The sequence below is a fragment of the Mustela nivalis genome (genome assembly GCF_964662115.1).
Source record: "Mustela nivalis genome assembly, chromosome: 6".
In the NCBI taxonomy this organism is placed as follows: domain Eukaryota; kingdom Metazoa; phylum Chordata; class Mammalia; order Carnivora; family Mustelidae; genus Mustela; species Mustela nivalis.
Window position 1 is genome coordinate 118,206,868 of NC_139025.1, and position 27,945 is coordinate 118,234,812.

The 27,945-nt window shown below is 53.1% G+C and overlaps 1 protein-coding gene across 2 annotated transcripts in view; it reads right to left on the minus strand.

Annotated features, from left to right (window-relative positions):
• PSTPIP1 (proline-serine-threonine phosphatase interacting protein 1) overlaps positions 1 to 27,945 on the minus strand; it is a 47,339-nt gene that overhangs the window by 7,535 nt on the left and 11,859 nt on the right. The window contains exons 2-8 of one of the 2 annotated variants that reach the window (XM_082735970.1): positions 18,771 to 18,871; positions 18,323 to 18,397; positions 10,144 to 10,178; positions 9,796 to 9,902; positions 7,443 to 7,505; positions 6,713 to 6,811; positions 5,834 to 5,879 (exon numbers count right to left, since the gene is read on the minus strand). In XM_082735970.1, coding sequence (XP_082592096.1) covers positions 5,834 to 5,879; positions 6,713 to 6,811; positions 7,443 to 7,505; positions 9,796 to 9,902; positions 10,144 to 10,178; positions 18,323 to 18,397; positions 18,771 to 18,871 — 526 coding nt within the window. Of the gene's footprint in view, positions 1 to 5,833; positions 5,880 to 6,712; positions 6,812 to 7,442; positions 7,506 to 9,795; positions 9,903 to 10,143; positions 10,179 to 18,322; positions 18,473 to 18,770; positions 18,872 to 27,945 lie in introns of both variants that reach the window. The other variant, XM_082735969.1, reaches the window with a different exon arrangement.

Here is a 27,945-nt window from a genome sequence, read left to right on the forward strand (position 1 = left end):
CAAATAAATAAATAAAATCTTTTAAAAAAATACACTAGAGGAAATCCACAGCTGATTAGAGGATGTAGAAGAACAGATCAGTGACCAGGAAGATAGGGTAGTAGAAAATATCCAAGATACATAGCAAGAAGAAAAAAGAATTTTAAAAATGAGCATAGGTTAAGGGACATCAGGTGTACTAAAATTTGCATTTTAGGGGTCCCAGAAGGTAAAGAGAAAAGGGGGCAGAAAACTTACTTGAAGAAATAATAGCTGAAAACATCCCAAACTTGGGGAAGGGAACGGACATCTGGGTCCAGACTTCCAAGGTCCAGTAATCTCAGAAAGCCCCAAACAAGACAAGACAAATCCAAAGAGGACCACACCAAAACAAATAATCATTATGAGGTCAAAATTAAAGCTAAGAAATCTTAAAAGCAGCAAGAGAGAAGCAACTAGTTATATATAAAAGACACCATAAAGCTGCTAGCTGATTTTTCAGCAGAAACTTTGCAGGCCAGAAGATAGTGGTGTGATATGAATAAAATGCTGACAGAAAAGAAGAAAAAAACAACTTAAGGGATGTCTAACTGGCTCAGTTAGTGGGAGTGTGTGACTTGATCTTGGGGTTGTGAGTTTGAGCTCCACATTGGATGTAGAGATTACTTTTTTTGTTTTTTTTAAGATTTTATTTATTTATTTGACAGACAGAGACACGGCAAGAGAGGAAATACAAGCAGGGGGAGCGGGAGAGGGAGAAGCAGGCTTCCCGCAGAGCAGGGAGCCCGGCGCGGGGCTCAATCCCAGGACCCTGGGATCATGACTGAGCCAAAGGCAGATGCTTAATGATTAAATCACCCAGGCATCCCAGATGTAGAGATTACTTTAAAAATAAATTTAAAAACCTAAAATCAAGAATATTCTACTTAGGGGCACCTGGGTGGCTCAGTGGGTTAAAGCCTCTGCCTTCGGCTCAGGTCATTATTCCAGAGTCCTGGGATCCAGCCCCACATCGGGCTCTCTGCTCAGCAGGGAGCCTGTTTCCCTTCTTCTCTTTCTGCCTGCCTCTCTGTCTACTTGTGACCTCTGTCTGTCAAATAAATAAAATCTTACAAAAAAAAAAAAAAAAGAACATTCTACTTAGCAATATTATCATTCAAAGAAAAGTTAAAGGAGTTCATCATTAAACTGACCTTACAAGAAATATTAAAGGGATTTCCTTAAATGTAAAAGAAAAGGCAAGAAAGTGAAAGGGGAGGGAAGGGAAAGTGAAAGGGAAGAAATGTCACTAGTAAAAGCAAACATATTGTAAAAATAGTAAATCACTTATCAAGCCAGTATGAAGGTTTAAAGGAACAAGTAGTAAAATCAATTCTATCTACAAAAAGTAATCAAGGAATTTGGAAAATAAAAAGATGTAAACTATAACATACATAAAATGTAGAGGGAGGAGTAAAAATTGCAGTGATTTTAGAACATGTTGGAACTTAAGTGACCACCAACATAAAATAAACTGCTATATACATAGAATGTCACATATAAATCTCATAATAACCACAAACCCAAAACCTGTAATAGATACACAACAAAGAGAAAGGAAACCAGGTGTAACACTAAAGTTATCAAGTCACAAGGGAAGAGAGCAAGAGAAGAACTATAAAAACAACCAGAAGACAGTTAACAAAATGCCAATAAATATACACCTATCAGTAGTAACTTTAGATATAAATGTACAAAATGCTTGAATTAAAAGACATAGGGTAACTCAATGGATAAAAAATAACACCTATCCAGGGGTGCCTGGTGCCTCACTTGGTTGAACATTTGATTCTTGATTTCAGCTCAGGTCATGATCTCAGTCTCATGGGATCAAGTCCTGTATCAGGCTCCATACTCATCCTGGAGTCTACTTGTCCCTCTCCCTCTGTTTCTCCTCTGGTCTTGCTCTCTCTTTCTCAAATAAATAAAATCTTTTTTTAAAAAAATAAGACCCATCCAAATACTGCCTATAAGAGACTCACTTCAGACCCAGAGACACATACAGAGTGAAAGTGAAGGAATGGAAAAAGATATTCCATGCAAATGGAAGCATCAACAATAACAAAACTGGGGTAGGAATACTTACATCAGACAAACAGATTTTTCAAAAAGATTGTAATGAGACAAAGATGGGCATTACATAGATAAAGGTATCAGTCCAACAAGAGGATATAACAATTGTAAATATCCACGCACCCAACGTAGGGACACCTAAATATACAAAGCAAATAGTGACAAACACAAAGGGAGAAATGACAGAAATAACAACAATATTAGGAGACCAACTCCACTTACATCAATGGATAGATGATCCAGACAGAAAATCAATAAGGAAATGATGTCTTTGAATGACACTTTAGAGCATATGAACTTAAGATACATACAGAAGATTCCATCCCCAAACAGCAGAATACATATTCTTTTCAAGTGCACATGGAATACTCTCCCAGGTGGGTGACATGTTGGGCCACAAAACCAGGCTCAGTAAATTTAAGAAAATTAAAATACTATCAAGCATCTTTTCTGATCACAGTATGAAACTAGAAATCAATTACAAGGGGAAAACTGAAAAAAAAAAAAAAAAGCCCACAAATGCATGGAAGCTAAACAGCATGCTACTAAACAGCCAATGGGTCAATGAAGAATACAAAAAGGAAACCAAAAAATACTTGGAGATGAATGAAAATGGAAATGCAACATTACAGAATCTCTGAGAGGTGACCAAAGCAATTATAAGAGGGAAGTTTATACCAATACAGGCCTACCTCACAAAACAAGAAAAACCTCAAATGAACAATTTATTTTACATCTAAAAGACCTAAAAAAAGAACAAAGCCCAAAGTTAGTAGAAGGAAGGAAATAATAAAGATTAGAGTGGAAATAAATGAAATATAGACCAAAAAAAAAAAAAAAGATCAGATTAATAGAACAATAAAGCTCTTTGAAAAGAAACAAGATTGATAAACTTTTAGCCAGATTCATCAAGAAAGAAAGAGGACTCAAAATCAGAAATGAAAGAATAGTTACAACTGACACTGCAAAAACAAAGAATTATAAGAGACTACTAGAAAAAAAAAAAAAAAACAGATGCAGGAAAACCATTTGACAAAACTCAACATCCATTCCTGATAAAAACTCTCAACAAATGGGTTTAGAGGGAACATATTTCAACATAATGAAGGCCATCATATGACCTGATCCACGGCTCACAGTGAAAAGTTGAAAGTTTTTCCTCTACGATCTGGAGTAAAACAAGGATATCTGTTCTCACCATATTTATTCAGCAATCAGAAAAGGAAAAAAAATATGCAACTTGCTAAGAAAGAAGTAAAACTGTCACTGTTCACAGATAACATGAGACTATATATAGAAAGCTCTAAAGCTTCCACCAAAAAAACTATTAGAACTAATAAATGAGCTCAGTAAAGTTGCAGGATGCAAAATCAATATACAGAAGCCTGTTGTGATTCTGTACACCAATAATGAACTAGTGGAAAGAGAAATTAAGAAAACAATCCCATTTATAATTGCACCAAAAAGAATAAAATACCTAGGAATAAATTTAATCAAGGAAACGAGAGACCTATACTCTGAAAACGAAGGCCTTGATGAAAGAAATTGAAGACAACACAAATAAATGGAAAGATATACCATGTTCATGGGTTAGAAAATTTAATATTGTTACAATGTCCACACTACACAAAGAAATTTACAGATTCAGTACAATCCCTATCAAAACACCAACAACATTTTTCACAGAACTAGAACAAATTCTAAAATTTGTATGGCACCACAAAAGACCCTGAACAGCCAAAACAATCTTGAGAAAGAAGAGCAAAGCTGGGGGTATCACAATCACAGATTTCAAACTATACTACGAAGCTATACTAATCAAAACATGTACTGGCACATAAACAGATCCATAGGTCAGTGGAACAGAATAGAGAGCCCAGACATAAACGCCTGCTTATATGGTCAATTAATCTATGACAAGGAGGCAAGAATATACAATGGGGAAAAGACGGGCTCTTCAATGAACGGCACTGGGAAAACGGGAGAGCTGCGTGCAAAAGAACGAAACCAGATGACTTCCTTATACCATATACAAAAATAAGCTAAAATGGATTAAAGACCTAAATGTGAAACCAAAACCATAAAAGTCCTACAAGAAAACCTTGGCAGTAAACTCTTGGATGTCAGCCTTAGCAATGTTTTTCTGCATCTGTTTCTTCAGTGAAGGAAAACAAAAGCAAAAGTAAACAATTGGAACTACATCAAACTAAAAAACTTTTGCACAGCAAAGGAAACCACAAAATGAAAAGACAACCATCTGAATGGGCAAAGGACAATATTAAAAATATATAAAGAACTCATACAACTCTACATTTAAAAAAAAAAAAAACCAACCCGGGGACACCTGGGTGGCACAGTCGGTTTAGTGTCTGACTGTGGTTTTCAGCTTGGGTCATGACCTTAGGGTCGTGGGATCAAGCCCCACATTGGGTTCTGTGCTTAGCATAGAGTCTGCTTGAGTTTCTCTCTCCATCTCCTGATGCCCCCCGTCATGCATTCTCTTTCCCTCTCTAAAGTAAATAAATAAATCTTGGTGGTAGAGGCGGGGGGACCCAATCTGATTTAAAAAGTGGGCGGAAGACCTGACTTTTCCAAAAATGACATACAGATGACAAATAGACATGTGAAAAGATGCACAATATCACTCATTGTCAGGGAAATGCAAATAAAAACCAGTGAGATATCACCTTATGTTAGTTAAAATGGTTAGGATCAAAAAGACAAGAAACAACCAGTGCTGGTGAAGACGTGGAGGAAAGGGAACCCTCTTGGACTATTGGTGGCAATGCAAGCTGGTACAATTCTATGGGAAATAGTACAGGGATTCCTCAAAAAATTGAAAACAGAACTATCATACAATCCAGTAATTCTACTTCTGGCTATTTACTTGAAGAAAATGAAAACACTAATTGGAAATGATACATGCACCCCTATGTTAATTCCAGCATTATTTACAATAGCCAAGATGCGGAAGCAGCCTGAGTGTCCGTCAACTGATGAATGGATAAAGAAGTGGTATATATACACAACAGAATACTATTCAGCCATAAAAGGGAACGAAATCTTGCCATTCATGACAACATGGATGAATCTAGAGGGCATGATGTCAAGGGAAATAAATCAGACAGAGAAAGAGAACAGCCGTATGATTTTACTTTATGTGTGAAATTTAAAACATGAAACAACAAAAAACAGAAACAGAATCATAAGAATAGAGAACTAGTGGTTGCTGGAAGGCAAGGGGCTAGGAGGACGAACAAAATAGGGGAAGAGGATGAAGAGCTATAAACTTCCATTAATAAATTACATGAATCACAGGGATGAAAAGTATAGCCTGGGGAACAGAGTCAGTAACGCTGTAATAACACTGCACGGTGACAGGTGGCAACCACATAGATCATGGTGAGCTCTACCTAATGCTTATGATTGTCGATTCACTATGTTGTACATCTGAAATTAATATAACAGCATACGCCAACTATGCTTGTTAAAAACTTAAAAGGGAGAGAGCAATAGCAGCCACCTCATAGGGTTGTTAAGCAGAGTAGTTGAAACACACACAGCCCCAAGAACACGGATGTCTTTATTTTACTCGCATGATTATATGAGAGTGGTGAGCGTGTGCCTCTGTGGAGTCATGTGTCCGTGTGCGTCCCCAGGGCGAGGAAAGAGTGCCGGGGGGCGGGGGGCAGGCCTGTCTGACCACCCTCCCAGGTCAGAGGAAGCGAGCAGGGCCGCGTACCTGCCTCCATGGCTGAGTCCTTGCACTGCTTGGCCTTGTTCTGGCTCTGAAGAGAGAGAGGGAAAGCAGAGCTGAGCTGGCCCCAGCCCTCGGGGGCTCAGCCTCCCTGGGGGTGGGGGGCTCTGAAGGGCTTCTGTCCCAGCCTTCCTGAGCCACCCAAGAGGACATTCAGCAGCCAACTGTGGGCACATCCCACCATTAACTTCAGCCTCACCCCACAGAGGACCACAATCAAAAAAGGTCCAATACAAAAAAATAAAAACAGAAGCATGTAGCCCACGCCTACAGGTGCGACAACTGGACATGAAGACCTGAGGGAGAAATGTGGATGGGCAGGTCCCACCGCTCCACCTGGCCACTGCTGACCCTGCTGGCTGGGGCTTGGGCTCTGCCCTCGACTTGCTGCCCCTAACTCACCCTCAGGCCCCGGCTCTTTCTGGGCCTCAGCTTTCCTGTCTGTGCAATGGGCGAAATGCGCTCTTGGACCCTGGAATCTCTGGCAGCCCACCCTGGTCCGGGGGCCAGAGCAGTCAAGATCTTGGGCGCTTGATGACCTGGGTGTGCATCCTTTCTCCACTGCTTCCTGGCTCTGAGACCTTGGACAAGTCATTCACTGTCTCGGGGCCTGTTTCCCCTCTGTGACATGGGTCTCCTGAGCCCCTCTCCATGGGCTATGTGAGAGTTAAGCTGGCCGTGCCTGTCCATGCCTTGAGACTCCAGGAAACCCCTTTCGCAGATGAGGAGATGGAGGTTCAGAGAGGAGTGAGCAGATATCCCAGCTGCAGACCTTTCTTGGGGTGTCTATGGCACCTCCTTCCCTCCCCGCCCTGTTCCAGCCCTGTATGGGTGACACCATACGGCCTCAGTGGCCCCACGCACCTTCTCCACCTGCTTCTGGGGGCCGTTGGTGCTAATGCGTTCGAAGGCCTGCTCGGCATCATCAGCGTCCCGGCACTTCTGCTCATATGACTTCTTGGACTGGGTGGGAGGGGGTGGAGAAGTGTGACTGCAGGGGCGCCCACAGTGAGGGTCCCTGAACCCAGCCTCCCTTCTCCCTGTCGGGGGCCTGTGGGTGGAGTGAGGGCCTCCTCACCAGGAACAGGGGACTGGGGGTCCAGAAGGGAGATGGAGAAGGGAGTTTTATTCCCAGGCCCTGCCCCCCTGGGGACTCTGGCCCTGCCCATGGCCGCATCCTGTTTAGAGACATGGTCCCCACAAATGCCATGCATCCTCATGATGCTGGCCTGTGCCTGTGCTGTCCCCTCTTGCAAAACCCCTTTGTTCCCTCTCAGCTGGAGTCCCAGGGGACACAGCTCAGCAGTCTCTTGTCCCTCCACCCGAGTCCCCAACTGACAGCATAGATCATCCTGTGGGCCACTGTCTGGGACTGACTGCCTGCTCCTCAGTCAGGAGCCCCCCAAGGGCAGGGCCTGGGCCTAGCCACGTGGGCCCTGGGTTCCCTGTGCATCCCGGAGCACCCAATAGGCCATGGTGTGTGTTGTTGGACAGGTGGTCAGAGGCTAGCCCCGTCCCAGGGACCCAGCTCAGGGCTCCTGGGGTCTGCACCATAAGTCCCCCACGCCTCCAGGCCCAACACCCTCACACTCACATCCATGGCCTTCTTGTAGAGCGACAGCTTGCTCTTCTGGACCCGGTCCATGACAGCCTCGTACTGTGGGGGACATGGGCTCTGAGCAGAGGCGCTGTGGCACCCGGATGCTCCCCTAGGCCAAGAGGATGGAGTGGCCCCAGGATGAGGCACAGCATCCCCTCCTGGCTCTGAAGGGGACAGTGACAAGAAGTCTTCTCTCCTGCGCCCCACTCTTTCTCAATCTCTGTTCAGGACAGAAAACTAGAGCCCAGGACAGGATGTGTCCATCATGACTTTTTGCTTCAGACTCCAGCCAAGACTTGGTCTCTGTCCCTGGAATACCCACCCTGCACACACGCACGCATGCACGCACACAGACACACACACTTAAAGAGACCCCCTCGTGGCTTCTGTACACTGTGTTCTGCCTCACTGAGTACATACTCTGGCACACGCATGCCAAGCTCCACATGACACACACAGAAGTACACACTAACAGGTCCCCAGTGTCCCCACCGCACACACTTGCACATGTAGGCCTTCATGTGCGCATTCACAGGACGTCCACACACCACACACAAGGACACACAAGCATACTCTTGCACATCCCTGTGCACAGCCATGGGCCTGTTCACACAGGGGAACACACACCCCTGCCACCAAACTTCTGCCGCCTGTGGATACACGAGGCGTACAAACAAGGCCAGTGCACCCTGACCTCACCTCTCAGGCTTCTTGTTCAGGCAGAGACTGAAAGGAGCTGTGACAGAGATCGGGGTGTAAGGAGGACCGGGGCTGGCTCTGCCTCGGGTCTCAGTGGGGCCAGGGCTGACAGGGAGCCCTCCGGCAAGTCAGTGGGTCACAGAGATACAGGCACACACACACGAGACACGCAGCTGCTCACAGGCAGGCACACACGTGTGCCGGGCCCCCCCGCTCCCCCCTCCCCCTCACACACACAAGTTCATAGGCACATGGGTGCATACACATGAGCCCAGGCTGTGTTCCTGCAGACTACCCCAAAGTTCTTCACTGGGGGGGCCCCGGCCGCTCTGGGGAGGGCGTCTCTCTGAAACACCCCCTCTGGCCCCAGGAGAACTCAAAATAGGCAGTCTAGGGCCTCGCTGCCTCAGCAGGTGCTCTGCACCCTGCAGATAAGCCCCAGCTTCAGAGAGGCCACCTGCTCCAGCACCTCAAGGTGGGGCTGGCTTCGGAGACCAGCTGTCTGCTCAGGGACCCAAATTTAGAATCGTGAAAGCCCGAGGCCCCGAGGTGGCTGGCTGGGTGGGCAGGGAGGGCAGCCACACTAGATTTCTGTGGTCAGAGCCACTCATCAGAGCCGGGGCCTATCTGAGAAGACCGAGGGGGCGGGTGGCTGGACCAGGGCTGGGTCCCCAAAGCCTGCAGGAGGGAAGCTTGAGGCACAAAAGGAGAAGAGCTTGCCCAGGACACCCAGGCCCAGCCTGGCTCCAGCCGACAGCAGGCAAGCCTTTCCCCTCACAGCTCAGTTGTGTGGACTTCTCCATTTCTCGGTTCTCTGGAGAGTCTGCAGTGATCCTTCACCTCCAAGCGAGAAGGGTTTCTGTGTGCTGGCCTCTCCCATCCTGCCTGGGGCGTCGCCCTCATCACATTGAGAGAGTGGGCACGTGGACCCAGCTGCCTTCCCAGCAGCCAAGTGCTCAGCCACTCAGAGAGTCTCAGGCCTGGGAAAGGGCCCTGGGACACTGAGATCACCAAGCCCGCCCCCACCCTACCCCTGTAGCTTCCCTGACAAAGAACCTCCAGACTCTGCTTGCATACCTCCCGTGATGGGGACCTTACTTCCTTTCCATGTAGATCCTCTGCGCAAGGACAGCCACGCCCCATCCACAGGTGAGAAGTACCTGTGGATGCCAGGGAAGGCCTGGCAGCCCCCCACAGGCTCTGTCTGCCCCTCTCAGGCTGGCAGCATGGCAGAACAGCTGCGAAGGCCAGCTGCCAAGTCTGCCTTTCTGCTGCTCAAACAGCCCTGACCCTTGGGCTGAGGACCAGTTTCTGGCGACTCCCCCACTTAGGCTACCGCCTTTGGATACCCCCAAACTGTCAGTGATCCTCCACAGTCTCTTGTAGGAAGATAATCAAGAAGACCCATGCCTTTCCCTCTCCCTGGCATGAGGCAGCTCAGGGGAAGACCCCCAGTGGGGCTCTCAGGCCTGCATGCTGGGCCCTGATTCCAGGGCCCCATCTCAGCGCACAGCCATCCTCTCACCATCAAGTCACTCTCATCCCCAAGCCTGGAGTGAGTCTCCCACCCTCCCTGGGCTCTGTCTGGAGGGACCATCCCCCACAACCTTCTCAGTGAGGATGCCCCACCCCCGAGCACCCCCCTCACCTTCTTCCTCTGCTCCTTCTGCCTCTCACGGAACTCCTCAAGGCTCCGCAGCTCCTCGCGCAGGGCCAGGGCCAGCTGGATGTGGGAGCTGCCCACATTCTCCATCTCTGGGGGCAGAGCACGGGGGTGAGGAGCTTCAACCATGCACATACTTACTTCTGCCCAGATCAGCCCCACACCCCCCAGATCCTCCACTAGCCTTAGGGCCCTGTGCGCAGCCTGAGCACCGCCCTCCTCCCCGCCTCCCACCCCCAACTAGCACCTATCTACCTCCACCTATGGGGACATGGCTGTTCCCAGAAGGTCCTGTCACTCTGCAGCCTGGGGTTGGGGACAGTCGGAACTTACGCTGCTTCAGGGAGTCAAAGGAGGCCCTCAAGGAGCTGCAAAACAGAAAGGCCAGGGTCAGCGGGAGGAGGGCATGACAGGACGGAAGCGCCCCACCCCCAGCCCAGGGACTTTTCATTTGGTGGGAAGGCTCTAGGTCACTCACACACACACTGATCCAGACCCAGACATGACCACCGCTCAGAAGCAAGCTGGGATTTCTGGAAGGCAGAGTTCCTCTTTTGGAATGGTAAAGCTATCACACCTCCTAGCTGTGGCGCAATGCTCCTGGCTTTGTGTTTTCAGAACTCTCCCTCCCTCACCCAGTCCATCAGGACGAGCTGAAGCTGGACAACGCAGGGTACAGACCTGGCTTTAGGCAAGTGGCCTGGAGGGTGTTTGGAAGAAGCTGGAAGGGAGAGGCAAGCCAGGCAGGGGTACCAGAGGAGAGAGACGTGGGGCAGGAAGAACAGGACGTATGGGGGAGGACAGCGAGAAACTGTCCCTGTTCCTGGCTGGTGTGGCTGGGCACACAGTGGTGACATTTCCAAGAGCGGACCCAGGATGCTGGGCATACCCAAGTACGTGAGCCAGGAGGAGTATACAATAGGGTGCACTGAGCGGGGGTGGCTGAGAGAGCCTCTCAGGAGGAGTCAGGAGGCAGCATCGCGGCTGTTCTGGAGTAGAGATGTGGGCCCTCGGAGAGCAAGAAGGGAAAAGGCTGGCCCTGGGGGAGAACGCCCAGGGGTGGGGCTGCTGGACAGCAGAGAAAAATACAGGGCACCCAGGTACATGCGAATTTCAGACAAACAACAAATGGTGTTTTAATATAATGTAATATATGGATCACACTTACATCTAAAAAGTATTTGTTGTTTATCTGAAGTTCGCATGTAACTGGGCCTCCTATATTCTATGCAGCGGCCCGGCCCTACTGTGGGGACTGACCCCCAGAACCACAAATGAGCTAAGGTGTCGGAGCCCACCCAGGACCCAATCCTGTCTCCTGAGGGGTAATGGGGTGCCATGAGGCAAACATCTCCTTGGATCAGAAACACAACCAACAGGGGCGAACGGCTCTCTCCAGGTCACTGGGGTTCAGGGGCAGGGACCTCTCAGTGGGGTGAGCTCCCCGCCCGATGGAGCAGGAGAGTGACTGGCAATCCCAGCCTGGGAAGGCAGCAGGCCCTGGGCAGGGACTCCCGCTCCCTCCGCACTCCCACATGAATCAGAAGCAGACCTGGGACCAGGTAGCCTGGGTCCAGGCAAGGATCTGCTGTACACTCACTGTGCGACCTTGGGTAAGGGACTTACTCTCTGTGTCTTGGTTTCCCCCTCTGTAAAATGGGGATAATAGCACAAACAGGACGGTGATGAGGAATAAATTAATTAATAGGTCTAAAGTACCTCTGTCAGGACCTGGCTGCTGTTGTGCCACCCTCCTCCGGGTCCACATCTGCACATCCACATCTGCACATTCCCCGTCCTGGGTGGGGGGTCCCCCAGGTCCCTGAACCTGACCTGAGCTATATACTGCCCCGCTTAAGAGCTTACTGGGTGCCCCCAGTAATCAGAAACCCCCCAGGTCTTGCTTTCAGTTAGGGGTTCCCTTGAGGTTCTCTCTGGGGTCCCTTCCCCCACCTCGGCCCCCCACCCCTACCCTGCCACCCTTCCGGGCATTCGTAAGAGACCGACTTGTGTCCACCAGCAGCTGTGTGAGGGATGCCTGGGCCTGTCGTGCCCCAGTGTGGGCCCATGGGTGCCAAGTCTCTGAGTGTACCCAGAGAAGGATCGCAGAGGTTGCAGACTGGACCTAAGGTGGTATTTGGAGTGAAAGTCTCTGCCTGCGTTGGCAGACCCTTAACCAAGAAGGCAAAATAAACTGGGGCACCCTCTGCAAACAGGATGCCTTGAGGAGGCGCAATCAAGGCAGAAAGAGAAACTGAGTCCAGAGAGTGGCCAGACTTGCTGGATCACACAGAAGCAGCGGGCAGGCACCTCTCCCACCTCCCCCAACACGCCCCCCTTCTTCCACCGCCTCCCCCCCCCCCCGCTCCCCACCCCATCCCGGACCCCCCCGCTCGCCCCATCCCCCACTCGCCCCACCCCTGTTCCTTCTGCCCCCGCCCACCCGCCTCCACGCCCCCACGCCCCCCAGCCCCCACGCCGCGGTCGCTGGCCTCAGGCTCCGCGCTCCGCCCCTCGTGCTCCCTGCCTGCCTCTCCGCGGAGCAGCGCGCCCGCCCCCTGGTGGCCGTATGTCCTCATGACGCCCGCACGGAACAGCTCTGAGCTCCTGCCCTCTGCAGCGTCAAGGCAGGCTTTCCAGGGGCCTCCCTCTTCTCACTGGACAGTTAGGGAAACTGAGGTTTCAGCAACCTGATAGGACCCACAAGGATCCAGGCCTAGAAGAGAACTGCGGGGGTCTGGCCTGGGGTGGACACCATCCCTAAACTAAGTAGATCTCCAAGTGTGGACCCAGGACGAGCAGCCTGACCATCACCTGGGGGCCTGTCGGAAAGGCAGATCATGAAGCCGAAACTCCGGGGTGGGGCCCAGTTCCCTGGGTTTTAACAGGCCTCCGGGAGCTGCTGATGTCTGTTCCAATGTGAGAATAGTTGGCCTAAATTCTTTAATCCTCACAGCTCTGCCAGAGACAGTCCCCATTTCACAGATGAGAAAAACAAGCATCAGCGAGGTGAGGAAACTGACCCGTGGCCACACAGCGGGTAAGAGGGCAAGGCCAACCCCTGGCTTCTCACCAAAGGAAGGAGAGGGAGACTGCCAGGGTGACCCCAGCTGCCCTGGGGATGAGGGGCAGGACCCTTTTCTGACAGAATCGATACCTTGCCAGGGGCTCTCCCTCCGATCCCTCCGCTAACCCACACATCCATGTTCTGCCTCAGTCTCTCCATTCATGGTGAGAACCCCTCCAGCCTCAGTGCGTGCTCCCACTCCCCTCAGGCCCCAAATCCTTCAGGACCTCATCCCACCCCAAAGCTCAGGGCAGCTCATGTACTGCCTGGTTTTCACCTCTTTTTAGATCTCACAGCTCAGGAACACCTCAAATGCAAAGTGTCCAAGACTGGACTCAGCTCCCGCACAAAGCTTGCTTCTCAGCCCACTCCCCTCTCAGTGAAGGTGTCAGCCTGCACCTGGCTGTCTGCACCAGGAACCCAGAGTCATCCTTTTCTCAGCCCTCTCCCTCCCCTTCCACTGCCTTCTTTTTCACCTCCTCAATCTCCTCTCTGTCTGCCTCTCATTACCACCACCCCAGCCCTTGCCCCTTCAGCTCCTGTCCCCTAGCGTCACTCCCCACCTGGTAGCCCTATTTTCTGGGCTACCTAGCCACCTGACCACCCACCAGTTCCTTCTCTCTGTCAAGTTCCTTCTCGCCTCAGGGCATTTGCACTTGCTAATTACCTCTGTGCAACATCTTTGCTAGGCTTCCCCTTCTGTCCCTCTGAGCATTTGTTCCTCTTGTCACCTTGGGCGGATGCCTTGAGTGTCCCCCCACTGAACTGTGAGCCCACTGAGCAAGGTTCTCCTTCTGGTTCCGCCTGGTTCCCCTCCCCCTTATCCCTAGGGGGGAACAAATTCAACACTTGCTAAATACCAAGGCTTTTCTCAATCCCAAACCTACCCTGCCTCACCCTCCTTGGCCTGTGGACCCAGGCCCTCCCTCCCAGGCCCAGAGTGTCTGTAAGGAACACAGTCTCCTGGGACAGCTGGTCCTTCTCCCTACCCCACCCCTGGATGCTGGGAGCCCCTGCCTGAGTCCACAGCACTGCCATGTGACATGCAATCTCTGTTTCCACCCTGGTCAGTCCTGATGATGACAAAGCCCATGCTCTCCTTAGGCTCCCATTTGTCCCCTGGCTTGCTGCCCATTGGGGCTGCAGGGGTGACGGTGCTCATTCTGCCTGGGACCAGGGTGGGAGGCAGGACTGTAGGCTGTGACCACTCCAGATGTTCCCCTCCCCCGCCCCTTGCTCACCTCTGGGCTGCAGTCCTTCCTGCCCAGCCCTCGTGTACCCAGTGCCGGGGACCTTCAGGCCACCAGAGCTCCATTCACACAACAGGGCCCGGGACACCACCTCTCTTTCTTGGCCCCAGACTTTCAAGAAGGCCTTGGTTCTGTGGGGGGGAGGGCGGTCTTTACTTCTCCTGGAACCAGAGGCAGCCCACGGTGGATTAGCCAAGACTCACCCCTGGAGAGTGGCCTTAAACCCTGATCTTGTGGAGTATTTGTGGAGCATTTGTAGTCTTTCTATGCTTCATCTGACCCAGAAAAGATGGCATCTCGTAGCTTTTCTCCCTCCCAGGTCCTCCCTCTTGCTGCCAGGACCTGCTCAAGCTTCTCTTCTATTGTGTCTCTGTCACATGGCAAGGACGGGGCCTCGTGCAGGTCTCTACCCTCTGTTATCTCTCACCAGCATCCTTATGTGTGACTCATCTCATTGCCCTTTCTGACTTGGCTCTCAGGACGCACGGCCTGAAACGCTCGGCTCAAACATAGTCAAGAAATTCCGAGTGTGAACACCTCCTTCCATGTTCTCCCGGTCATCTCACGCCCCTGCTGAGGCCTCACTGCCCCTGCCCTCCTGCTGGCCAGAGGCTCTGGCCTCCCAGCTGCCAGCAGCAGGCTCTTCTTGCCTCTGTGCCAGAGGCTGGGCCTGGCTGCACTGCTGTCAGAGGACGCCTGATGGGACGAAGGCCTGCCTCCCTCCCACTAACGCCTCAGCATGTCTTCATTCTCTGAGTTCAAAAGAGAGATCATGAAAAAAAAAAAAAAATCCCTTCTGACAGGAAAACCACAGCATTTTAGGCTGTGACAAGGGCAGGTGAGGCGGGGATTCAAACCCACATGGCTGGAGGAGGTATCCTGACTTGTGGCAACAACCCCGGGGGCTCACGGGAAGTAGGCCCCAGGACTGCCAGCCTTGATTTCCTTTCATTTCCAGAACCCCCTGCCCTGTGGCACCTCAGGACCCTACCTGGGGCAAGGGGAGCAAGACAGGATGGGTAGGACTGCGTAGGGTAGAAATGAGAGCAGCCGCCAGAGCAAAGGCCTGGAGGCTGGAAGGGAGGGTCAAGGTGAATTTTCTGAGCCGACTATGCAGCTTAAACCGTATGGATAAGCCCGTCACCCGCGTAATGAGGTCTTCAAAGTGCACTGAAAGGGCTTGTGAGGCTCCCTCAGTGCGGGTCTTCTCGGGGCATTCTCTGTTCCACAGCCCAGCAGGGCGTTAGCTAAGGCAACAGGCAGAGGAGGAGGAGGCAGTGGCGACTGTCAGAAATGGTGTGAAACGGAGCGTGACCTCCTGTCAGCATACAGGACTGCGCCTCCAGGCCCTAGTGAGCTTTCTGGCCTGAGGTCAGAGGATCATGAAGACATGCTGTCCCTTCAGGCAGCAGAAGAGGCCAGGGAGGCTGGCCCTCTCTGCCTCTCTGCTCTCACTGGGCTTCTCCTGAGGTCACTTAACTCCTCAGCTTGCATCTCCCCATTTGCTCCTGTCTAGCCTGTGCACCCCCAGTCCTCTACTTGACCCCCAAGGAACTAAGGGAAAGCATCCCATGGGACCTAGAAAGGGGGGTGGCCATGGCAAGGCTGGTTGCTGCACCCCACCGGGTGATGAGCCCTAATGGGCTGAACAGCCAGGCCATTCCCAGGGGCCAACCCCAACACACCTCCCAGTCTCCAGGACAATGAGGAAGTGACCCATGTTGTCCCGTGAGTCACACAAGGCTGAGTGTTTGGGAGGACTTCCTGGAGGAGGTGGAGCAGAAGGCCCTAGATGCAAGTGTTTTAAGGCAAATGATCGGGTAGGTTCCCCACAGTGTGCTGGAGAGAGTCTAGCTTTGGGATAGTGGGGCCATTTATTTTGTGTTATTTTTAGATTTTTGAATCCACCTAACTCAGCAGGGCATGGCACGCACATCATTTAGGTGCTCCATAAACGCTTGCTGACTAAATGAATGGATGCTGGATGCTTGGCCCACCCTTAAAGAAAGGAAGGACTGCACGGTCTCACTAGTCTTAGTACATGCCACGTGGCTCAACAGCAACACTTACTGAGCACCTAGTGTGTGCAGCCAGCCCACTTGGGAGCTGCCTAGGGCATGACCCTAAGGCAGGCAGCAGGTGAACCGGGTGGGGACGGTTCAACCCCTGCCCCTCTTGCCCACCGGCTTTGAATGTTCCCCAACTTTGCCCACCTCCAGCAAGTCCTCCAGCAGGAAAGTGTCTCCCCTCCCTCTCCGCCTCTCCCAGGAGGTGCCCTCCCCAGGCCACCCTGCTCAGACCACCTGATGGCAGAGTCGGGGCCATGGTTGTTCTCACCCACCATTCCATCTGTTGTGGAAACCTGCGTGCTGGGCTGTGGGGCCCCCATGCTGGGTCAGCTGTGCCATGAGACCTGGTACTTTCAACCTGGGCTCCAGCCCCTCCTTGGTAAGCAGAAGGCAGGCCCTGTCTCTACTGCCCTGACCCGGTTCTCTCTGTTTGACACGGTGATTCCAGGACACCTCCCAAGGGCAACTCTGCTTTCACAGCCCAGCACAGGACTCAGAGGGGCAGTGACCACCCCATGGTCACACCACACAGGAGGGCAGTAGACCTTGCCCCACTTGGCCTCTTATAGCCATGCAGGGGATCGTGACTGCCCAGACTGTTGCCCCCCCCACTTCCTAGTCCTGCAGTGGGGCAAGATGCTGTGTCCCTCCCTCCCTTTCCCGCCATCCACCAGATTCTCCTTCCATTTTGTTCTCTCTGTCAATTGCTTCTCCTTCCCTATTTAAGTGCCCAGTGACTCACAGGCTTCTGAGTGTGAGTGTGCCTCACACGGCTTACCTCCAGCCTATCACAGTCCTGCCCGGAGCACCCTGTCCCCCCACCCCCAGTGGGTCTCCTCTCTTTCTGGGAAGGTTCTCCTTTTCCATCTGGCTTGGGTGGCTAGGAGGTGGGCGGGGACGCCTCCTGGGTCATACTCTCTCAATCCCTCTTCCCCAGAAAAGGCGAAGACTTCCATTCATTCCTTACCAGGTCGTGAGCCCTCCTTGAACCCAGTCTGCGTCCAGCCCCAGCCCTGCCCTGTTTCTCTGCACAAAGTGGGCAGAGGAGAACCCAACGCAACCTGCCCCCAGTCACACAGTTCACAAAGGCCAAGTGGGGACAGGCGCTCATGCATTCTTACTTCTGGGGCTGTGTTCATGCTTTCTGGGCCCATGCACAGACCTTTGGGCATTAAGTGTTAATCTTCCCTGGCCCACACTACTTCTAAAACTTCCTCTAGCTCTTCCCATAGCTTCTCTGGCTCCTGTTTGGAAGCAGGAACCAGCCAGGGTCCCCTGTGTCTTTAGAAGACCCAGAGAGTGTTGTATATTCAGGGCGCTCAAATGAGGGAACTTGGTGCCAGGTTTTGGAACCACTTTCCTTGTGCAGAGCCAGATGCTGACTAGCTTGACCTCTGGGGGAGCAGCGGCAGGCTCTGCAGGTGGGGGCTCCTGGACAGTAGGTCCTGACCCAGGGGGAGAGTTCACACCTTCCCAAGGGCTGCCTTGGGAAGAAAGTTCTTCAGCTGCCCTCAGATCCTCACGCTCTCCCAGTCTGCACACAGGGACCCAGGCCTCGGGGCTGGAGAAGAACCTTGTTTCACAGCATCAACCACCCCCGTTGCCTCCCCTCCAAGCCAGGCCTGAGCTGAGCCTCTGGACCTCATGAGTCCTTTGAGGAAGGTTACGTTATTCTTCTGCCCTCTGTCAAGGAAATGGAAGCAGGGAGAGTGTCAGGCAGCAGCCTGACCCAGTCGATGATCACACAGCTGACAGGTAAGGACATGTCCTGCCGCTGTCCCTGCTCACACCTCTCTCCTTGATGCTCGGCCTAAGCCAAGGCTGCACGGGGCACGGGCGACCAGGGGAGGGCGTGTCACCTGGCTCTCAGGACTTGGGTGGAGGCTACCCAGATGCTGAGAGCTGTGCCACAAACACCAGAGGACAGATGGCCTCTGTCCCCTGCCCACAGCCTTCTTGGCATTCAGACAGCTGGGTTTGCCCCGCACAAAACCTGACCTCACCCAGAATCCCCCGCCCCCGAGGGAGTTGTTCTCCAGGCATCTCTGCCCTGGAGCCATCCAGACCCTTCCTGGCCCGCCTCACTCCAACCCATCCCAGGGAGCCCAGGGGTCGGGACCTCTTACTTGATCTCTGTCTGGCCACCTGCCTTCCGGGCGATCTGCACCAGCTCCTTGCCATAGCGCTCCTCGGCTTGGGCCCTGCAGGAACAAAGCGCCGGCTCCGTGTCCCCCTTGCTTCTGGCCTCAGCGACCCCTGTACATCTGTGCTGGAAACTGAGGGTCCACCCAGTCGGCTTCTGCGGGCCCTGCAGGCTCCTCCTTGAGAACGTTAAGTCCCAGCCCTTCTTTGAAATAAATGTTAGCCAAATACCTGCGCATTTGAGGGGGTGTCAGATTCTTGGCCAACCGAGGGGAGTCCCAGGTTGGGAAAGGCAGGAAAGTCACACTCCCAGGGATTGGGGGGGAGGGTGGGGAATGTTTTCCTGACCGAAGCTTGGCTGGGAGGGGGAGGCTGCTGCTTCCACAGCCCCCGCCGCGCCCCCTGCAGGCCCCCACCTAGTGTCTGGCTCACCTCTGCCTCAGCAGCTCCTCCACGTCCTTGCACATCTTCCTGCCATCCAGCAGCCTCTGCAGCAGCACCTCGTAGCCTGTGTGGGCTGTGAAGTCCCTGCACTGGAACACGGAACAGAGGGGCGCCTGAGGGCGGGCGGGGCAACGACCCCACTGTCGCCTCCAGGGAAAGTCTCCCTGCAGCGACCCGGGCCTGACCTACCAGCCGCCTCCCCCACACCCCCACTCAAGGGCCGGGGCTCGGCTTCGCGCAGGCGCACAGCAGGGCCCTGTCCGTGGACGCATGGGGTGTTGAGCCCACCCGCAATTAGAGCTCCCAATCCAGGACCGCAGCAAGACCAACACGAGATGGCCGTGGAAGGGCCCCCTCCAGGGCCCGGGGATGACAGCCTTACAGGGTGTCCCGCACGGCTTGCTGCTGTCACATTCCCCATAACCCTATCATCTCCCTGGTCCAAGGGAGCAAACCAAGGCACAGGTGGGAGAGGCTGCCACAGGGACGCCGCTGCCTTGAACTCAGGCTGTCCGGCTCGATCCACGCTCTCCACCTCAACACCACATGGCTTCTGCAGCATCAGCACCAGATGTTTCTTGATGGTCAACTGTGTGCCATTTGCACGCCAGACTCTGTGTGTGGACTCAGGGAATCCTCTCGAACCCGCAGGGTGAGGTGGGCATCGAGAGCGACCTCCGCCGCCAGAAGGCGCGAACACCCTAACACACACCTAGAATCCCTGGCACATGCTAGCACCCTAGGGCCAGCCGTCAAGCAAGACCGTGGGGAAAGGGGCATCTTGAAGAATTCTCCTGGCCACAGCTGGCCCTCTGACCAGGCACTTGCGCAGACTATCCTGGTGCTCCCAACCGGTCAGATTCTCCTTTCTCAGCCCTGGAATGGATTTTGAGCTGCTGCTTCTGGAAGCTGGGGAAGGGAGGTCATACTTCCAGGGTCTCCTAGGACATCCCCCCGGGTCTGAGGAGTGGGTCTTAGGGCCAGGCTGCACACAAGGCTGGCTGGCAGGGGAGGGAGATCCAGAAAGCGGTGAAACATTAAGCTGAGAGCTGGGTCTTCCTGCATCTGTGACCTGAGCCTGGCTCCAGCGTCCATGCTTGAGGAAGGACCCCTACCCCCACTCCTAACCCCCTGGATGCTAGGCCAAGCAACTGTAAATTGAGACAAGCCCTGAGATTCAGCTCCTAGTCTGTCTTCTTTTCCATCTGCATGGACCACCCCACCCAGAGCCTCGGAGACTAGAGAAACAGTCTGCTTTCCTGAACATACGTATCATAACTCCATCTCAGACACAGTGAATCAGTGGGATCACAACCCTGGGGGAGGCAAGTCTAGCCCACCTTAGAGTCAAGAGCTGATGGTGCATCTTTCCCTGCCCTGTGCCTCTCCTCGAATGCTCTGTGTGGGTAAGTAGGGAGAGGCAGGAGAGAAGTCTAAAGCCAGGAGAACTTCCCACAGGAAGAGTCATTCGAGCCAGTTTCTAGGAGAGAAGGTGTTGTTCTTCGAGGTGTAAGTAGAATCAGACATGGTAGGAAGTTCAGAGATTGCACAAATTGCCAGCTCTCCCTCAGCAAATTCAAAACAGTGAAATTTCCAGGCCTATAGGATATATAGGACTCCAAGTTTATGCCCTCCTCCATAAGCATTCCTGGAAAGTCCTGAGGCCCAGGCTGCCTACTGGGTATCAAGCAGTGCTCATGGGCCCTGCTGGCTATTCAGGGCCCCAGCAGAAAGAAATCATCCCCAGGACCCCTGCCAGACTGTCCTGGGTCAGGCGTCAGCCCCCACATTTGGGCTGGTGTGGTTGGGCCAGGCTTTCATTTCTCTGGCTTTTCTGAGTGGCCATTTGCCCACTAACTAGCCAGCAGACCAGGGCTTTCTGCCTCTTGGCCCCTGCCCTCCCTCCAAAGCCAGCTGGCAGAAGGTCGTGACAGCTGGGGAAGGGGAGGAATCTGGAGCCTCAGCCTCCTGTCCTCTCCCCAGCCGGGAGGTACCCTGAGCTGGACACCAGTGCTTTCAGGGCCCAGTTCCACAGACCACCAAACTAGGAAGCATCTTGTCCAGTGCCCCTCAGTCCTCAGGGAGGCTGAGGCCCTGAGAAGGGAAGAACCGACTTTAGGAAGCCCAGGCAGAGGCAGGAAAAGCGTGTGGACTTGCAGGAGACCTGTTGCTGCTCCACGAAGCCTGGGAGAGCCAGAAGTAGCCACCCGGCTCCTCTTCCTCCCCCTGTCCCCCACCCTGCAGCAGGACGCTCTGCTCTACCCTTCCAAGGACCCTGGTCCCAGCTCTACAGGGGTGCCTTCCATCTTTATGGAGCTGCTCAGAGTGAAAAGACAAGCAAAACCAAACCTACATTGGCCATTCCGTAGGAGGCAGAAGGCTGGATCCCCAGGAGCTCAGGTCCCCCAAGTGCCGCAGGCTCCAAAAGGGTGTTCAGCCTTTGCTCAGAGCAACAGTGGCGTCAGCAGCCTCTGTGGCCAAGTGAGCCATGGTCACAAGCGATGAGACTGTTCTGAGGAAGTGCCTCGTTCCGTGGGGGCTGCTCCCTCCCAGCACTACACCCCTCCCCCAGCCTGCACCCTCCTCCTCACCCCTATCCCACCACCTCCTCCAGGGAATGAGGCTGCTCAAGCTGCTGTTGAGGAAATGAATGAACCAATCATTCAATTAAATAATCAATCAGTTCTGTAAGTTCATAATCCAGGCCCCACCACACATCACCCCTGCCGGAGCCCCCTGGCCTTCCTCCCCAGCAACCCACCCAGCTCCACCCTCTAAGTGCCAAGGGCTTGCTGCAAGTCTCTCTCCTTCACTGGCTCACAGGTTCACAGTGCAGAAGCTACCAGGCAGGGCCTCGCTCCTCCTCCTTCTACCCACAGCCTCTGTTGCCTGAAACCCACCCATGGCCTTGATCTTAGTGAAATTATGGGGTCTAGGAGCCACACACTAGAAACATCACAGTGGTTTTCTTTTTTCTTTTTTTAAAGATTTTATTTATTTATTTGTCAGAGAGAGAGCACGAGCACAACCCAGGGGTGGGGCAGAGAGAGAGGGAAAAGCCAACTCCCAGCTCTCTGGGGAGCCCAACGCAGAGCTCGATCCCAGGACCCTGAGATCATGACCTGAGCTGAAGGCAGATGCTTAACCGACTGAGCCACCCCATCATAGCGTTTTGCTTATTGAAAATGCCTCTCACTCACGGAGGTAAGGACAGTGACAAGGAGACCCACGGAGGGGAAGTGACGGCCCAAGATCTCTCAAGGGGTAAAGGTCAGAATCTGGGCTGTGAACCCAGGCCCACCTCTCCCCCAGGCCACATACCTACGTCAGTCATTCACAAGATAACCAGCACTGTTTTTCATTTTGAAAAGTCAAAAAATCATTTTGAAAGATCACTTTTGAAAATGATGACTCAAATTCTTTCCAGCTTAAATCAAAGCTGTATTTTGGGCTATCGTTCCATTCCCATGGATTCCCAGTGACAGGGTCTGAGCCCAGGCCGGGTCAGAGGAGCTCTTCCCTGGAGAGGGGCCGTGCTGGCTCCACAGATGTGCACACTGGGAAGCAGTGAACAGCCAGAATCCGGGCCTGGCCTGGTGACACCCCAGGGCAGTTCACCCCAGGGAGGGTGTCAGGTGTTGAGAAGCCACAGTCCCCTCCTTTAGAAGGCTTGCTCAAGCCAGGTGTGGGAGCCTAGGCCATCACACTGTGTGGCCATGCTGGGGCTCCCTTCCCCCCAGCAAAGCCAAATCAGAACAGCAGGAAGTCTCCCAAGGCTCTAGAAGGAAATGCTCAGGGGAGACCTGAGCAGGTGGAAGCCTATTCCTACCTCAGCCTTCAGGCACTGTGGCCCAGGTGCCCCTTGCTGTCCAGGGAAGCCCAGGGGCTTCCTTCTCCAGGCAGTTCTACCTGTCAGCCATTGCCCTGATCCTGCCGTGGCCCCGCTGGGTAGATAGAAAGACAGTCTTTGCACCTACCACGACTTCCCCCTTTTCTTACCCATATCACCCTTTGGTGGCTGCAGGGGCTAGACCACAAAGACCAGGGCCTGAGGAATTGGGTGGGATTTGGTTTCCTCATTTAGGAAGTGGGGACAGAGGTCAACCTCTCCCCTCTGCCCTGACAACCTGTTCCTCTAGGGAACAGCCCCCTCAGGGCAGACCGAGGCTGCTGAATCAGGGAGGTGCCTGAGAAAACTGTCTGAGAAACAGTCCAGACTCTGGCAGACTAGCTTTGGGTTCACATCTCAGGTCATTCTCCCTCTGGCAGGAAAAGGGGCCCAACAGTTCCCAGCACCTGAGGTGTTCTGAGAAGTCATGAAATGATGTGCACAGCTCAGAACGGTGAACAGAGAGCACAGCATGTCGGGTACAAGGCTGAGGATTATTACCCCCATTTTACAGGTGAGGAAGATGGAAAGCAGGGAGGTCACCTAATGTGCCTTGGGGACAGGCGGGATTTGAAGCCAGCTCTCCCAGGCCAAGATCTTAGCTCTTCACCTCCCAGTCTCACGCCTCTCTGCAACTCCCCAAGCTCAGTGGCTGCTGGGCAAGTGGTGTTCTCCAGGCGCTGCCCTGTCCCTGCCTGCCTGTCACCACCAGGCAGAGGCGTGAAAGGGGTTGGCGCATCTAGGAACCGGCCAATGTTCTTCCTGGGGCCCAAGTGAAGGGCTGTGGAAGGGAACTGGGAAGAGCAGCTTTGGGACTTTCCATGTTCGTGAGAACTACCTGACAGGGAGGGAGGAGCCGCCACAGGGGGCCTCGTGGAGCCAACTGCTGGGTGCACTTCGAGGGGTCAGAGGTGGACAGCTGCAGGGAGCAGAGTAGGTCATCCTTGGGGGGACAGGCTCACCAAACAACCAGGAGAGAAAGGGCTACCCCGGGGGGCCTCTGCCACCTGCTGCACCACCACCAGCTCCCAGAGCTCCAGGGAAATAAGACTTTTAACCCCTTTAGAGTCACAGACCTCAGAGCCCACCCTGTCTGAGGAGACACCGTAAGCAGTGGTTATGGAGAGAACATGGCAAGTGAAGAAACGGGCCCGTCCGTTCCCCATTGTCCCCACTGTAGGCTTCCCATGTGGAGTCTGAAGACCGGGAGTGTTCAACTGAACAAGAGAGTGAAACTCTGACATTAAGGTTGAACTGGAGTGAGTTATACAGAGACTAGAAAAGGACTAGAAAAACTCTAACATATGCCCAGGCATGGGGAAGGGAGAACCAACAGCAGCTTTAGAAGGTGGAAGAGAGAAAAATTAAGTTGCTGGCTTGTCCCCTACCAGGCTCAAAAACCATTTTGTAAAATGTTAACCATTTCTTGTTGAAAATCTTTCTAATGTCTGACATGCTATTGGGTTGATGGGCTCTTCATTCTTTTTTAATTTTTAAAATTTTTTAATTTTTTAAAAAAGATATTATGTGTTTATTTGACAGAGAGAGACACAGTGAGAGAGGGAACACAGGCAGGGGCAGTGGGAGAGGAAGAAGCAGGCTTCCCGCCCAGCAGGGAGCACGATGCAGGGCTTGATCCCACACCCTGGTGACCTGAACTGAAGGCAGTTGCTTAAAGACTGAGCCACTTAAGTTCCCCCATTCTTTTTTTAGACTTAAAAAAAAAAAAAATCACCTTTTATCCGTGGGAGAGGAGACTGGAGACTAGACTCACTCTTCTCATCCCAGATGCCCCAGAAGGCTGGGACAGCTGTCGGAGCAGGCATTTGGGGCGGCACAGTCCCAGTGTCACAGAATCGACCTCTGCGGCCAGCATGCCTCCTGAGTTTGCTTACTGGCAACTATTTACTGGTGCTTGTCTTCTGTGGACTGAGAAGACAACTGGAGGTAGTGAGCACTGAGCTCTCCAGGAGGCAGCTCCCTGAAGGCGAGAAGTGGGTCTGTTTCTCTACTGGTTCCCAGAGCCCAGCATCTGCAGCACAAACACATTGGACCAAACAAATGTCTGAGGGAGGCCCTCGAGAGGATGTGGCTTTATGACTACTGGCTCAGGAGAAGTCCTATGGGGAGGACCAGATCATTGGCTTGCACTGCAATGACTCATTACCCAACACCTTTACATAAGCCAGACAGACTCATGCCCTCTACTTTTTAAACTATTGTTCTCTTCATTGTACAGACAAGGAAACTGAGGCTCAGGTTGGGTCAGTCCATGAGTAGCAGCAGGGTCCTTTCCACTGCCCTACAGCTACACCTCACAGTGGGGCTCATCTCCGCTATTCGTAGTTGGCAAACTGAGGAAGGCAAAGGACCAAAAACCCAGGTATGGCTTGGATGGTTGGGTGGAGAGATGGATGGCCAGAGACTGCAGTAAGCAAGCTACTTGCTTCCCTAGAGTATCCAGGGGAGGTTGGGTGAAGAGAGGGTCCCAAACCCAGGCACTCAAGAAATCACTGAGGCCTGTAGGCCTTTGTGGGGCCATCAGGAGCATAGGGAGAGTCTGTGGCTGGGGTCCCTGCCGGGACTCTTGGGAGTAGAGGGAGGGAGGCCATCTCCAGATCGGCACAAGGAAGAGCTTCCCAAGAGCCCAGCTGGTCCCAGATATGGTTGCACAGGGCCAGTTGCGTGAGCCGGTAGAGAGCACCCCCCCACACACACACAGGTTAAGGATTCCACAGGGAGGGTGAGCTGGGTCAAAGTGTCCTTGACCCAAGGATAGGAGGGGTTCATGCATAAGCCAATAACTGTGGGGTGATTTACAGCTTTTCTAAGATGGCCCAGGGTAGGTGCCAGAGGGGCAGCCATGAAGGCAAAGACGGACTTTTATTTTTAAAGAAAAAAAGCACACTGAATGCAGTTCGATGAGTGACCCTGGGTTCAGCTGGGCTGACAGGAGCTGGAGATTAGAAATGAGTTTCCAGAGGATTCCAGCTTTCCACGGAGCCCCAGCCTCCCTGGGGCCTTCAGGGCCCCTGACCCAAGCAGCCAAACAACAGAGCAGCCCTGCTGGCTGGGGCCCCTCCCCACATGGCCAGGGCTCACCCCCTGCCTTCCAGGGGCCCGTCAAGGCCCTGCGAACTTTCAGATCCTCCCAGGAATCCCACCTCACCAGGTGTGGGGTGAACACCAGAAGAGGGCCTCCTGTGTATGGGCCAGTAAGGGGTAGGGGCGCTTAGCTCAGTGAAACTGACGTTGGGTGCTGGAGGAAAACAAGGATGAGAGGGTTTATGCAACTAGTCGAGGCCCAGTCAGCATTTGTGTGGGCAGGCCTAACTTTCAACCAGAATCAAGCTGGTTTGAAAGTTTTGTGCTTTTAAATAAACCTCCTCAGGGGCGCCTGGGTGGCTCAGTGGGTTAAGCCGCTGCCGTGGGCTCGGGTCATGATCTCAGGGTCCTGGGATCGAGTCCCACATCGGGCTCTCTGCTCGGCAGGGAGCCTGGTTCCCTCTCTCTCTCTCTCTCTCTCTCTCTCTCTCTGCCTGCCTCTTCATCGACTTGTGATCTCTCTCTGTCAAATAAATAAAATCTTTAAAAATAAATAAATAAATAAATAAATAAACCTCCTCAGATTAGCAGGAAGGGAAGATCTCCTGCAATCGCACTCCCCTCCCCCCAAGTCGGTGAGGCCCTGCCCACTTCCCCTTCCCTCTCTCAAGTCTTAAAGGCCCAGCTCACCACCCCCCAGCTTTTTCTTCCTGCTTTATGAAACCAAAACATGCAGAAAAAGTAGAACAGGGGAGGGACCGGGAGTGAACACCAGTCCAGGCAGGGTTACGCAGATGGGAATGAGCCCCTGGGGTTCAGGAGATGGGAGGTCAGTCTCCCAGAGCTCTGACTGGTCCTAGTGAGACTTGAGCCCCTGTCTGAAGAGGGAGCCTGAAGCCAGCTGGAGGAGAGACTCAGGAGCACGTGTGGGGGCTTCCCAGGAAGGAAGGGGATCCAGGGTTCCCTTTCAGGCTTCAAGTTCAGAGGAAGGGAGCTGGGTGGGATGCAGGACTTAGAGGCCAGTGCTCTAAATATTTTGTAACATCGAATCCTCAGAAACCCCTGGAACGTCAGGATGGTGCCATAATTATCCCCCCACCTTATGGAGGAGCATGTGAGGCTCAGCAAGGTGAATGACGTGCTCAGGTCACACGGTTCCTCTATCGCCCCCACCACGCTGATTTGGCAGCGGGGCTCCCTTGATCTAGCACTCGGTAGAGTAGGAAGCAGATCTGAGTGGGCAAGGGGGGGGTCAGAGAAGCAGTGGGACGCAGAGGATGGTTGACGGAGGAAAGGAGCCATACCAGACCCTGAGCCCCGGAGGGGATGGACCCCTTCAGCAAGGACAGGCACTGTCCAGCCCCCGCCCATGGCTGGCCACAGGGGGCTCCTTGCCACACAGGCTTCAGCTTGTGGTGAGCAGCCAGAAACCAGAGGCTGGCCCTAAAGGCCCACCTACTGTCCCTGCACAACCTGTTCTCCAAGTGTCACCCCTCCCACACTGCCTACCCCTCCCAGGGGAGGCCCCATGGAACCCCACCACAGGAGGAAGTCCAGGCAGCAGGACGTGGCAAGAGTTCAGGCATTGGATTCTAGTCCTGGACAGTTCATACACACAGTCAGTGTGACCTTGGGCAAGTTACTTAACCTCCTGAGCACAGAGTCCCTCCTCCGTAAAATGAATGTGAACCTACCGCCCACCTCTGGGCTGGAATACCTGGAAGAGTCCAACAGCGGGCCCCTAACACTGAATGTGTTCCTGGAAAACGGTGCCCACAGTAATGAGGACATATTAGGTCAAAGAAAGGAAATCAAAAAGGGAAGCTAGGTTTGAATCTGGGCTGGAACACTTGTTTGGACTGGTGGCTTCTAATTTCTCGGACTCCATTTTTTTTTAATTTGTAAAATGGGAAGAACAATTGGCCCATGGGCTCTTGCAGGGGTGACAAGGGGTGTCTTTGTGTCTGTGAATGCTCCTCTCTCGGGCGTGAGACTTGCTCAGGAGACAGAGATGGAGGCCTGGAGTGGCAGAGATGGTCCATGGCCACGACCACACCCTTTCCCGAAGGCAGGGACACACCCCTGCAGCCTCTGCAGAAAGCCCTTTGGCCTCTGCCGGCCTTGGCAGGTTCTAGGTCTCAGTAATGACCCTGGGCTCTGGTTGCAAAGCTCTCTAAGCCTGTGTACAAGCTGGGCCTCTGCTCCTGAACGGGGTCTGCACATGAAGCT